The 14,573-nt window shown below is 40.2% G+C and overlaps 1 protein-coding gene across 1 annotated transcript in view; it reads right to left on the bottom strand.

The window, feature by feature from the left end:
* The window catches only part of FCHO2 (FCH and mu domain containing endocytic adaptor 2), a 247,237-nt gene extending 233,102 nt beyond the window's left edge, over window positions 1-14,135 (bottom strand). The window contains 1 exon segment of the mRNA XM_007943332.2: window positions 14,100-14,135. Within this exon segment, the coding sequence (XP_007941523.2) occupies window positions 14,100-14,135 (36 nt within the window).
* Between the last annotated feature and the right edge of the window lie 438 nt (window positions 14,136-14,573).

The following is a 14,573-nucleotide window of genomic DNA, read 5'->3' as shown; positions in this document are numbered from 1 at the left end:
ATATGTGAACTGCTGTATGAAAAGTGAATTTACTCTGTAAATCTTCACCCAAATCCTAATTAAAAAAAAAAAAAGGATATTATTTAAGAATTCCCAATATATAAGGTTCATTTTTTAGTTTACTGTGTTGTTGTTAGATGCCATCCAGTTGCTTTCAACTCATAGCAACCCTTTGAACACCAGAACGAAACACTGCCCCATCTTGCACATCCTCACAATCTTTGCTATTATGCTTGAGCCCATCATCACAGCCAGTCTCAATTCATCTTGTTGAGGGTCTTTCCCATTCTCATTGACTCTCTACCAAGCATCATATCCTTCTCCAGGGATTGGTCCTTTCTGACAACATCACTAAAGTATGAAAGAGAAAGTCACAGTAATATTACTATAGCAACAGTAATATACCTTATACTACTATCTTATTCCTAAGGTCTTGGAAAGAAAAGAAAACCTCTTCATAGGAGAAAGTAGAATTGCCCCATATGATTTCCAAGGCTGTAATTTTTAGGGAAGCAGATTGCCTCATCTTTCTTCCATGGATTGGCTAGGGAGTTTGAACTGCCAACCTTTTGGTTAGCAGCCAAATACCTTACCCATGGTGCTACCAGAGATCCTTTGATGCAGAGTAAACTTGTCTCAAAAGGCATTAACAGATGATTGCAGATTCATTTGTCATTTTTACCTATTTAGGGATTCATTAATTTTCTGTGGTCAAAACATGCAGTCAGTCTGACTGTAGGCATTATTTTCTTTAACATAATTTCACAAACCTAAATTAACACAAATATTTATTGATTGTGAACTTTTTCACTGGCACAAAATAAGCAAAAATTTTAATACTTCAAATGGCAAAGAGTTATATTGCATACACACATGTATACCGATATTGAAAAAAAAAAAAATTCAAAGTTAAGGACTAACAAAGAATCAATTTTTGTCACCATGTCAAAAATTTACATAGCCTTGATACCCATTTATGTTTTGGGGCTTCAATTTACTTTCTATCTAAAAATAAATCTTAAAAGAAAAGTCTAAAGGTACAGCATCTCGATCTTCCAAAGACAGACTCCCTGACACTTGTTTCAAAAAGGTAACTAGAGTCAGTCATCAAAGGAAGAAAAGTTATGGTAAAGAAATGCCTCCCATACCCTGGGAGTACTTTCTCTACTAATATAAGGAAAAAAACTCATATTATTCATTCAAAACAGATAATCTTTTTTTTTCCTTTTTAAACACTATATCGTGCTTTAGGTGAAAGTTTACATAGCAAATCAGTTATCCAATCTATAATTCATACACAAATTTTTCCATGATATTGGTCCCCACAATGTGTCAGCATTCTCCCTATTTCCTCCCTGGTTTCCCTATTTCTATTGATACAGTTTCCCAGTTCTTCCTGTCTTGTCACCTTTGTTACTCTAATATTTATTACCCAAATAATAGATGTTACCCTTTGTAATACATACAAAACCAAAAGCCAACATTATTCTCAATGGAGAGAACCTGAAAGCATTCCCTTTACCAGACAAGGATGTCCTTTATCACCACTCCTATTCAATACTGTATTGGAAGTCCTAAGCCAGAGCACTAATGGAAGAAAGAAAAATAAAAGGCATCCAAATTGGCAAACAAGAAGTAAACCTATCTCTATCTGCAGATGACATGATCCTATACTTAGGAAATCCAAAAGACTCAGCAAGAAAATTACTAGCACTAATAGAAAGTTTCAGTAAAGTGATGGGGTACAAGATCAACACACAAAAATCAGTCAGATTTCTTTACATTAACAAAGAGAATTCTGAAAACGTAATCAGGAAAAATAATATTTACAATAACCACCCAAAAGATGACAGACTTGGGAATAAATCTAAGCAGCAAAACAAAAGACCGATACAGAGAAAACTACAAACACTACAACAAGAAATCAAGAGACCTACATAAATGGAAGAATATACCTTGCTCATGGATAGGAAGACTTAACATTATGAAAATGTCAATACTATTCAAAGCAATCTATAGGTATAATGCAATCCCAATGCATATTCTATCATCATTCTTTAAGAGATGGAAAACCTAATCACCAACTTATGTGGAAAAGAAAGAGATTTTTTTATATGGATAAAAGAAGAAGAAGAAAGAGCCCCCACACTCCTCAATCTCAAATTCTATTACACACAGCCAAGATAATGACAAACACATAGACCAACAGAACAGAACTGCCACCTAGAAGTAAATTCATCCACCTCTGGATAGCTGATCTTTAACAAAGGGCTGAGATTCATTAAATGGGGAAGAACTAGTGTCTTTAACAAATGCTGCTGGCAAAAATGGACAACCATTTGCAGAAAAATTAAGCAGGACCCATGTCTCACACCATACAAAAAAATAAGCTCAAGCTGGTTCAAAGACCTGAATGTAAAACCTAAAACTATAAAGACCATCAAATTAAAAATAGGGACAAACTTAAGGGACCTAATACATGCCATAAATACACTATCAAACATAACTAAAAATGCACAGACAGTAGAAGACAAAATAGATGACTGGGAATGCCTAAAAATTATATTCTTAATGTACATCAAAAGATTCTACCAAAAGAGTAAAAAGAGAACCCACAGACTGGGCGGGGAATTGGCAATGACATTATCAGACAAAGGGCTAATTTCTAAAATTTATAGAAAACTTTCAACACCTTATCAACAAAAAGACAAATAATCCAATTTAAAATGGTCAGAGGACACAAACAGACACTTCCCCGTGAAGACATTTTGGCAACAAACACATGAAGAAATGCTCATGATCATTAGTCATTAGAAAGATGTAGACTGAAACAATGAGATATCAACTCACCCTAGTACTAATAGTAAAGTTCAAAAAACCAGAAAACAACAAAGGCTGGTGAGGGTGTGGAAAGACTGAAACCCTCATACACTGCTGTAAGATTGTAAAATGGTGCAACTGCTGTGGAAAATGGTATGGTACTTCCTTAAAAAGCTGGAAATAGAAACACCATATGACCCAGCAATCTCACTATTAGGTATATATCCTAGAGAAATAAGAACCATGGCACAAACAGATACACGCACAACCATGTTCCTCATAGTATTCACAATAGCAAAAAGATGGAAACAACCTAAATGTCCATCGATGAATGGTTAAACAAACTTTGGTATACACACACAATGGAATATTATATAACATTAAAGAACAATGATAAATCTTCAAAACATCTCACAACATAGATGAACCTAGAGGGTATTACGCTGAGTGACATTAGTTAATCACAAAAGGTCAAATGTTGTATGATACTGTAAAAAGTCAAGAAAAGAGTTTCATACAAAAAGACATATTCTTTGAAGGTTACCAAGAGTGAGAGGGGAAAGGAAAATTTTTTTTCAAAAAGTGAATTTATGAAAATAAGGCAAATATGTTGTTGTTGTTATTGTTGTTGTGTGCCGTTGAGTCGGACCCGACTCATAGCAACCCCTCCTTGGGTTTCCAAGGCAGTATCACCACGGAAGTAGATTGCCCAACCTTCCTTCAGAGGAATGGCTAGTGGGTTTGAACCTCAGAGACATAAAAATATATCCAATAGAATACATTTTATGTTTGAAAAATCTTAGTGATTGCAAAACAGATTTTCATTGTTAAAGATATCAGCATAGTTTTTTCAATAGCTTCCCAACAGTATTATTGTGCTTAAATATAAAATGAATATACTCTTAAATGAAAAGAAATCAGGTACTTCTAATAAGCACAATAAAGTATTTAGCTCCATATAGAATCACTTAATAATGTACATTAGATTAAAAATGCTTTGTAGATAGTATTCAATAAATTTATGCTAAAAAGTTAAAAAATACATTCCAGAAGTATGACGCAGTTAAGGTAACCAGATATACAGAAAAAATGATAACATAAAAATACCAATGAATAAATGCCAAAAGATTTTGCCAAATAAATTATCTGTGCCACAGAAAATTGGATGCACTGTACTGCTCAATTTCAGAACTAAAGTTGCTTTGCACAATAACCAAAAAGTGAATTCTGTCATCTCCCCATTAACCAGGCTAATGAGGTAATGGAGATAGGAGATGAGCAGAGGAGCACTAATACACATAAAACCAACCTGCTGTTACCAAATAGATTCTGACTCACGCCAATCCCATGTGTGTCGGAGAAGAACTGGGCTCTACAGAGTCTTCAGTGGCTGAGTTTTCAGAAAAAGATTGCTAGATCTTTCTTCCGAGCTGTCTCTGGAACTTCCTTCCAACCATTTGCACTGCCCAGGAACTCCACTAATACACATGTTCCTAGATAATGACTGCTGTGTTGTTAGATACCATCAAGTCAGATCCAACTCACAGCAATCCTCTGTACAACAGAATGAAACACTGTTCCATGCTGCACCATCCTTACAATCATGGCTATGCTTCAGTCCATTATTGTAGCCACTGTGTCAATCCATCTCATTGAGATCTTTCTCTTTTTCACTTATCCTTCTCCAGGGACTGGTCCCTCCTGATAACATGTCCAAAGTACAATAGATGAAGTCTGGCCATTCTTCACTTCTAAGGAGAATTCCAGCTGTAGTTCTTCCATGACAGATTTGTTTGTTCTGGCAGTCCATGGTTTATTCAGTATTTTTCACCAACAGTATCACTCAAATGCATCATTTCTTCTGTGGTCTTCCTTATTCATTGTTCAGCTTTCACATGCATATGAGGCAACTGAAAATACCATGGCTTAGGTCAGTCACACCTTAGTCTTCAAAGTGACATAAAACTTTTAAAAGGTCTTTAGCACAGATTTGCCCAATGTCATACACTGTTTGATTTGATGCTGCTTCCATAGGCATTGATTGTGGATCTAAGTAAAACAAAATCCTTGACAATTTCCATCTTTTTTCCATTTATCATTATACTGCTTACTGATCCAGTTTTGAAGGTTTTTGCTTTTTTTATATTGAGGTGTAAATCTTCACTTTCAGCAAGTAGGTTTGTGTCATCTGCACATCACAGGTTGTTAAATTGAGTCTTCCCCCAATCCTGATACCACGTTCTTCTTCATGTAGTTCAGCTTCTTGGATTATTTGCTCAGCATATACGGTGAAAAAGTATGGTGAAAGGGTACAACCCTGACACACACCCATCCTGATTTTAAACCATTCATTATCCCCTTCTGTTCAAACGATAGCTTCCTGGTCTACGGACAAGTTCCTCATGAGCACAATTAAATGTCCTGGAATTCCCATTCTTCACAATGTTATCCATAATTTGTTATGATCCACACAGCTGAGTGCCTCCGCATAGTCAATAAAACAGAGATAAACATATCTCTGGTACTCTCTGCTTTCAGCCAAGATCCATCTGACACCAGCAATGCTATTTCTCATTCCACATCCTCTTCTAAATCTGGCTTGAATTTCTGGCAGTTCCCTGTCGATACATTGCTGCAACTGTTTTTCAATTTATTTGCAGCAACATTTTACTTGTGTGCGATATTAATGATATTGTTTTATAATTACTAGAAGGCAAAGTAATTAAGAGTTGAAAGTTTCCTCCTTTTGCAGCGATTACTCAAGCTTTCTTTCAGTTTGCCGTTCTCTTCTGTAGGTGGCAATCAATGCTAATTAGCCATTCTACACATAAATTAGGAGGATAACTATGAGTCAGAGCCAACTCCAGGGCAGTGAGTCTCTGAGTCTGTCTCTGGTGGTGTAGTGCCTAAGGCATCTGACTGCTAACCATAAGGCTAGCAGTTCAAACCCATCAGCCACTCCTCGGAAGGAAGATTGGGCAATCTACTCCCATAGAGATATCGCCTCGGAAACCCAAGGAAGGGTTGCTATGAGTAGGAAACAAACTCGATGGCAGAGAGTTTGGGTTTTTTTTGGTTTGGCGGCACAAAGGAGCCCTGGTGGTATAGCAGTTAAATGCTCAACCACTAACTAACAGGTCAGCAGTAGGAAACCCCAAGAGACAGTTGTGGCAGTCTGCTTCTTAGAACCTACGGGGCAGTTCAACTCTGTCCTTTAGGGTTGCTGTGAGTTGGAATCAACTAGACAATAACAAGTTTGATTGTTTTCTTCTTTAGACCCTGAGGGATATGTTCCTCATATCCTTGTTAGTCTCAACACAAGTAACAGTAAATTTCTTCTTAACATTCTGTTAGCTTTCTTCTGGCTATCTATAAAAACACGAATGTATTAGGAACTCAACAATAGATCTTTTTTATCAAACAGAACCACAACACACACACACACAAAAAGTCTTCTGCTCTTCAATATTTTATTAAAACTGTAAGTGTTCACACCTTTGATCTAGCAATTCCACTTTCAGAAATCTAAACCACAAAAACAGACACACAAATATAAATGTGGGATGGGAAGTGGGAAGAGGAAGAAAAAAAAAAAGAGAAACGTGGAAGAATATCCACTGTAGTTTTACAATAGAGAAAAATCAGAAATAACTGAAAAACATCCATTAACATTACCTGTTAAATAAATGATAGTACATCTTACAATGAAATCCAAATAGTGTTCTTAAAAAGACTGCCGTAGAACAGAATTTCATATCCTCATGGAATCCAGACTTTCTAGAGCCACTGAGGCAGAATAAACTCCCAACAGTATTACCCTAATTAAACCTTAAAGCGAAAGTATCCCCCAAAGTCGTCTTTAAACCAAATAGCAGTTTAGCTTAATCAGTAAAGAAAGACTGGCTCCCTTAAGTACTACTGTAGTTTTACACAAATAACATGTACTATGTTTTTTTTTTTTTTGCCAACTATGCCCTCTACCCACACAGGCGCCACCTCCAAGGTATTTTCATGTAAGTGTATTATGGTAATTATTTTTACAGCAACATGTGAAAAAACTGGCAGTGTGCTTAGGGGGTAGGGTGTGGCTGGCAAAAAAAAGAAAATGTGTAACAGAAACTTTATTTGTGTAAAAATTCAGTATCTAAATGGAATCAAATAGACAACAGCAACTCAAAAGATTAGATAAGAACCTTAGGAGACAATGAGTTTATGTTAATGGAGGAGGAACAACTCAGAAAAGGAAGGTGAAAATGATTGCACAACTTGAATATAATTAATGTCACTGAACTGTACATGTAGAAACTGTTGAACTGGTGGTGAATGTTCTGTTGTGTATATACTCAACAAAAAATAAATACATTTTTAAAATATACTTTAAAAATAAAAATTTTAAAAGACTGCAACTAAACAACTTCAGTAAATTTGTAAGCACTAATAATAAAATTTAAGTTTCCCAGATACTGTCAGTGGAATAAAGCAACATGGAAACTTGAAGAATGTAATCAATGTCACTAAAATGTAGAAACTGTTGAAATGGTATGCTTTGTTATATATTGAGTGGTGCCACATCAGCAAATGAAGGTCTTGAAAGCTTTCTCTTTTCCATATGAGTAAGGCTGGGTTTACTCAGATGTTGCAGCTCTTTCCCAGTCCTATTTTGAGAGCCTTTTAGCCTAAACGGACTATTACTAAAGGTGCGTGGTAATGTACCAAACAGTGTTTCTTTGCTATTCATAAGGTTTTCCCTGGCCAATTCTTTGAGAAGTGGACGGCCTCTTCCTTCTTCCTAGTCTGTCTCAGTCTATAAGCTGGGCTGTTACCTGTGCACCAAGTGCATCTTGCTGGGTTTTAAACACCAGAGGCTCAGCCTCAAAACTCACGTCTACATGTCACCACAGTAGGACAAACCGACAGACAAGTTTGTCTTGCTGTTGGAGACCTCTCGTATCACCCCCAACTGGGTCCCTGTGGCTGACTGTACCTCTGTCTGGCTTCCTGGCTTTTAATCCCCTTTCTCCTGCTCTTCCCGCTTGCTACTTCGGGTGTCCCTGAGTTTTCTCTCCTCACCTGTAACCCTGGGGCTGACATTGTGGTAGGTACTATGTTATATATTGTGGTAGGTAAGGTTTGGTATCAACTTGGCTGGGCCTGGTTTTCAGTGGCTGGGTAGCTGGTTGTAGTTATTCCCTATGATGAAACTGGCAATTAACTCCATGGTGGAATCTGCCATGACCAGCTCAGTAACTGCCTTAGGGACGTGGTCTGCTCCCAGTATATAAGAGAACCTTTGGGGGTGGTCTGCAGCTTTTGGTACGCTTGAACCCTGCATGTAGCCAAGTCTTCATTTAGCAGCCTGTCATGTTTCCTGCTGATCTTGGGACTGTTTCTGGACTTGAACTAGTACTCTGACTTGTTATTTGGTAATATTGAGACTGTGCCATTTTATCTGTCGACCTTGGGCTTGTTAGCCTCAGAAGCCAGGAGCTGCCTGAGTGGAGACACCTCTAGCTCCAGTGGGCCAGGAGCAAAAGGCAGAGCTGAGGCCCAAGGTTGAGGGGCTTTCACCCAGCCTCTTGATCCTTGCACTTTGAATTTGGACTTCCAGCCTCCTAAACTGTAACAGAATAAATTCCTGTGTGCTAAAGCCACCCGTTTGTGGTATTTTCTGTTAGAGCAGCACAAAGTAACAAAAACTTTTTTCACAATAAAATTAAAATTTTAATAAAGGGAAGGTACAAGTCATAGTAGCCAAAAATAACCCTAATATTGGAAAGAAATCTAAATGCCCATCAACTGATGAATGGACGGACACAATAAAGCATAGCTACATAAATGGGACAATATTTGGCAATAAAAAAGAACAAACTATTGCCACATGCCACAACATGGATGAACCTCATAAACATTCTGCTAAGTAAAAGAAGCAAGACAAAAGACCACATATTGCATGACTGCATTTATACGAAATGTTCAGAATATGCAAATCTATAGAGAAAGACAACAAACAAGGAAGACAGAAGAACTGATGCCTTTGAATTGTGGTGTTGATGAAGAATACTGACTATGCCATGGATGGCACGAAGGACAAACACATTCTGTCTTGGAGGAAGTACAGCCAGAACCTTCCTCAGAAGCAAGGATGTAAAGACTTTGTCTTTCTTACTTTGGAACATCTCACCAGAAATGAGCAATCATTAGAAAATGACATCGTGTTTGGTAAAGTAGTTGTTGCTGTGTACCATCACATTGATTCTGACTCATAGGGGACCCCTTATGACAGAAGAACTGCCCCACAGGGTTTCCGAGGATGTAATCTTTACAGAAGCAGATTGCCACACCTCTTCTCTCACAGATCTACTGACAGGTTTGAGCCACCAACCATTAGGTTAGCAGCTTAGAATCTGTGTTAGGCTGGGTTCTCTACAGAAGAAAAACCAGTGAAACAGAGAGAGAGAGAGAGAAAGAGAAATTTATCTTAGGAAAATGACTCACACACTTATAGAAGCTGGCAAGGCCCAAGTTCCTGGATCAAAATTCAAGCTGGAAGCTTTTCCTGACTCATGAAGCTGCAGGGGCTGACAAGCTCAAGGATGGCAGGCAGTATTCCAGCTTTTGACTCCAATAAATGACGAATCCAAGATCACCAGGCCGAATGGTGGACTGTTCACTCACAGGCAGTTATAGGCAGCACAACAGGATCCTGATCCACAGAAGAGTGTTTCATTTTCCCAGGATGTCCATAAATATATTGGAAGCAGGCCACACCCCTAGGGAAACTCCCTTTCAACAGTTTGGCTGCTCAAAACATATACATTCGAACTCATCATGGAAATAATCCACATCACAACTGCTTAAACCACTCAGAAATGTGGTCCAGCCAATGTGACACAAAACTCCAACTATCACAGTCTACCCCTTGTCAACTTGGCAGCTGTACACATTTCCTTAACTATATATAATCTCTAAATAAGGACAATTATAAAGTCATATTTGCACCTAACATGATACACTAACACACGTCCAACCAAAACACATTAATCCTGTTTACATTTCATAGTTCATAACAGAAGGAAAATATATTTCATGTACATATACAATGAAAAAATATAACAATCACAGCCCTCGTTTCTGTAACTGGTCACATGGTCGTAGCTGATTTTCAGAACTACCTTCTTCTACCACCCATTCTGTATTTCCCTTGCCTTCAGCAAGCACCTCAGCTGGTCGTGGTTCTTTGCCTGGTGGGGTGACCCAAACCTTTATTCCTGAAGGGTCTGGGCCATGAGTAGTCATATTAGAATTGGATTGCTGTAATTTTCTATTGACTTTAATCACAAGGCATGGTAGTACTAACAGATGTCCAAAAGAATCTCCTATATTCCAGATATATTCGTCTTTGCCTCCATTATGTTAATGTCAATCCAATTTCCCCTTGGTAATCAGGATCTATCACACCAGATAGTACAGTAATGCCCTTCTTTGTCTGTTGAACCAGAGGCACAAGGAAGCCAAAATGGCCAGGTAGCATTCTTAACTTCTAGTCCAATGCAATCAGTATTGTGTCTCCAGGTGGGAGTGTTCTTCCCTTTGGGACTAAGATCTCCAGACCTGCAGAGCATAGCACAGCAGGGACAAGAAGCAAAAAATTTTTGAGTGGGTCACTAGGGGTAATAGTGAGTAACACTCCTGTTTCCACCCCTTGGTTCCTGGACCCATGAATCCTGGCTATTGGAGAAATAGCTCTGTATACTGGATGGAGGTTTAGAGCATATACTGCCTCCTGGAGAACATTGCCCCAGCTCTTCAAGGTGCTGCCACCTAGCTGGCACCGTAATTGTGTTTTTAATAGACTATGCCATCATTCTATCAAGCCAGCTGCTTTAGGATAATGGAGAACATGGTAAGACCACTGGATTCCACAAGCACAGGCCCACTGCCACACTTCATTTGCTGTGAATTGAATCCCCTGACCCGAAGTAATGCTGTGAAGGATACCATGATGGTGGATAAGGTATTCTGTAAGTCCACAGATGGTAGTTTTAGCAGAAGCATTGCGGGCAGGGAAGGCAAATCCATATCCAGAATAAGTATCCATTCCAGTAAGAACAAAACACTGTCCTTTCCATGATGGACGTGGTCCACTGTAATCAACTTGCCACCAGGTTACTGGCTGATTACCCCTAGGAATGGTTAACCTATCGCAGACTCAGCGTTGGTTTCTGCTGCTGGCAGACTGGGCACTCAACAGTGGTGGTAGCCAAATCAGCCTTGGTAAGTGGAAGTCCACGTTGCTGAGCCCATGCATAACCTCCATCCCTTCCACCATGGCCACTATGTTCATGAGTGCATTGGGCAATGACAGGAGTAGCTGGGGGAAAATGATGACTGGTTTCCAATGAACATGTCATCCTATCCACTTGATAGTTAAAAGTCTCCTCTGCTGAGGTCATCTTTCGGTGGGCATTCACAGGAGACACAAATATCTCTACTCCTCTGACCCAGTCACAGAGATCTATCCACATACCTCTTCCCCATACATCCTTGTCACTAATTTTCCAATCATGCTCCTTCCAAGTCCCAGACCATCTGGCCAAGCCATTGGCCACAGCCCCTGAATCCATATACAATTGTACATCTGACCATTTCTTGTTCCATGCAAAGTGAACAGCCAGATGCCCGGCTCGAAGTTCTGCCTATTGGGAGGATTTCCCTTCACCACTGTCCTTCAGGGAAGTCCCAGAAAGGGGCTGCAGGCCACTGCTGTCCACTTTGGAGTAGTGCCTGCATAGCGTACAGAACCATCTGTAAACCAGGCATAAGTTTTCTCTTCCTCTAATCATAAGGATCATAAGGAACTCAACTGATCATAAGGAACTCCCCATAAGGCCACAGGTACACACTGGGAGAGGGAAGGTAATGTGACTGGGGAGGAGACCATAGACATTTAGGCCACTTCCTCATGCTACTTGTGCCTTCAGGTCCTGCTCAAGCCCGATCTCTTATATATACCACTTCCACGATGGAATGCTGCTGTGCACGTCCAACTTTATGACTATGGGTCAGACAACACCTAGTTCATGATGGGCAGCTCAGGCCTCATGCTGACTAGGTGGCCCATGGTTAGGCATTCAGTCTCTACTAAAGCCCAATAACAAGCCAAAAGCTGTTTCTCAAAAGGAGAGTAGTTACCTGCAGTGGATGGCAGGGCTTTGCTCCAAAATCCCAAGAGTCTGCATTGAGATTCACCAACAGGGATCTTCCAAAGACTCCAAACAGCCTCTCTATCTGCTACAGACACTTCAAAGCACCATTGGATCACCCAGATCATATGGCCCAAGTGGCAGAGCAGGTTGCACAGCAGCCTGAACCTGTTGCAGAGTCTTCTGTTGTTCTGGGCCCCACTCAAAGCTAGCAGCGTTTCAAGTCACTCGATAAATAGGACAAAGCAACACACCCAAATGAGGTATATGTCGCCTCCAAAATCCAAAGAGACCCTCCAGATGTTGTGCCTCCTTTTTAGTTGTGGGGGAAGCCACATGCAATAACTTACCCTTCACCTTAGTAGGAATATCTCGACATGCCCCACACCACTGGACCCCCAGAAATTTCACTGAGGTGGAAGGAGCCTGAATTTTTGTCGGGTTAATTTCCCACCCTCTAGCGCACAGATGTATCACCAATAAGTCTAAAGTCATCAATACTTCTTCCTTACTAGGTCCAATTAGCAAAATGTCATCAATATAATGGACCAGTGTGATGTCTTGTGGAAGGGAAAGGCGATCAAGATTCCTACAGTCTAAATGATAACAGTGCTGGGGAGTTGATATGCCCCTGAGGAAGCACTGTGAAAGTATATTATTAGCCTTGTCAGCTGAAGGATTGCTTCCTATGGTCTTTTGAAATTGGTATTGAGAAAAAGGCATTAGTCAGATCAATAGCTGCATACCAAGTACCAGGAGATGTACTAACTTGCTCAAGCAATGAAACTACATCAGGAACAGCAGCTGCAATTGGAGTCACCACCTGATTAAGTTTCCAATAATCTACTGTCATTCTCTATGATCCAAATATTTTTGCACAAGCCAAATAGGCGAATTTAATGGGGATGTGGTGGGAATCACCACCCCTGCATCCTTTAAGTCCTTGATGGTGGCAGTAGTCTCCGCAACCCCTCCAGGGATGCGGTATTGCTTTTGGTTTACTGTTTTTCTAGGTAGAGGCAGTTCTAACGGCTTCCATTTGGCTTTTCCTACCATAACAGCCCTTACTCCACATGTCAGGGACCCAATGTGGGAATTCTGCTAATTGCTCAGTACATCTATTCCAATTATGCATCCTGGAATGGGGAAATCACTACAGGATAGGTTCGGGGACCCACTGTGAGACACACCTGAGCTAAGACTCTATCAAAAACTTGACCTCCATATGCCCCTACTCTGTCTGGTGGGCCACAGCAAGGCTTTGGGTCTCCTGGAATTAGTGTCAGTTCAGAGCCAGTATCCAGTAATGCCCAAAAAGTCTCACTCTTTCCTTTTCCCCCAATGAACAGTCACCCTTGTAAAAGGCCTCTGATCCCTTTGGAAAAGCTCAAAGACTGACACTATAAAGCTTTGTCAATGTAGTGGGGTCCTTCTTCAAGGGGACCCAGCCTCCCTTCATTCAAGGGATTGTGGTTCTGTAAACTGACTCAAGTCTGGGAATTGATTGAGAGGTCGTGACTCTATATTCTGGCTATTCAACCTAGACTGCTGTTCATGTGACCTAGAATAGCATAGTGCCTAAGGCATTTGACTGCTAACCAGAAGGCTGGTTGTTCAAAGCAACCAGCCACTCCTTGGAAGGAAGGTTAGGCTATTTCCATAGCGTTACCACCTCGGAAACCCAAGGAGGGGTCGCTATGAGTTGAATACAACTCTACAGCAGTGGATTTGGTTTTGGTTTGGATACAGATCAAGTAAATATTTAGTAGGTTTGCCATGTATTTCACTCCTAGGAACACCATGCCTAAGTAGCCAATGTTATAATTCCAAACGAGCCAGAGTATTCTGATTACTCATTCAACTCTGCTATCCATTATGGTAACCAAGCCCACCTTGTCTTTGTCGATTAACTGCTGCCATTTGACCCCTACTACCACAGAGTCCAATCAGCCCCACCATAGTTAAGTGCCTTAGTTCAATTAGAGCAGTTCCCACTGTTATACCCAGCTTATGTAAAATAGCAATCACAGCAGTCTTCAAGGATGCTGGAGCTCCCTTCACAAATTTGTTCCTCACCTTACTAGTGAAAAGCATGCTCTCTGGGCTCTCCATTTCTGGCTCTAGAGGTCGAATCTGATAAATCCATTCTAACAGTCCAATTTCCCTAAACCTCTGGATACCCTCTTCTATATTATACCAAGGCAGGTCTTATACTTCAACTTGACTTAAGATAGGCTACCGCATAATCCATGCTTCAGTAAGCCAACCAAATAAACTATTAGATACTTTCCTAACCTCTCGAGCGTACTTGCTGTTGTTGTTGTTGTTGTTGTTATTTGCCGTGGAGTAGGCCCCGACTCATAGCGACCCCTCCTTGGGTTTCCGAGGCAGTATCACTACGGAAGTAGGATTGCCCAACCTTCCTTCCGAGGAGTGGCTGGTGGGTTTGAACCGCCAGCGTTCTGGTTAGCAGTCATGTGCCTTAGGCACTATGCTACCGGAGCTCCTTCGAGCATACTTAGTGGGCCTAAATCAATAAACTCAGACTGA

Source organism: Orycteropus afer, unplaced genomic scaffold, assembly GCF_000298275.1.
Source record: "Orycteropus afer afer isolate SDZICR_OR568_19922 unplaced genomic scaffold, OryAfe1.0 scaffold00104, whole genome shotgun sequence".
Lineage (NCBI taxonomy): Eukaryota > Metazoa > Chordata > Mammalia > Tubulidentata > Orycteropodidae > Orycteropus > Orycteropus afer.
This window is presented reverse-complemented; position numbering and strand designations above follow the sequence as displayed.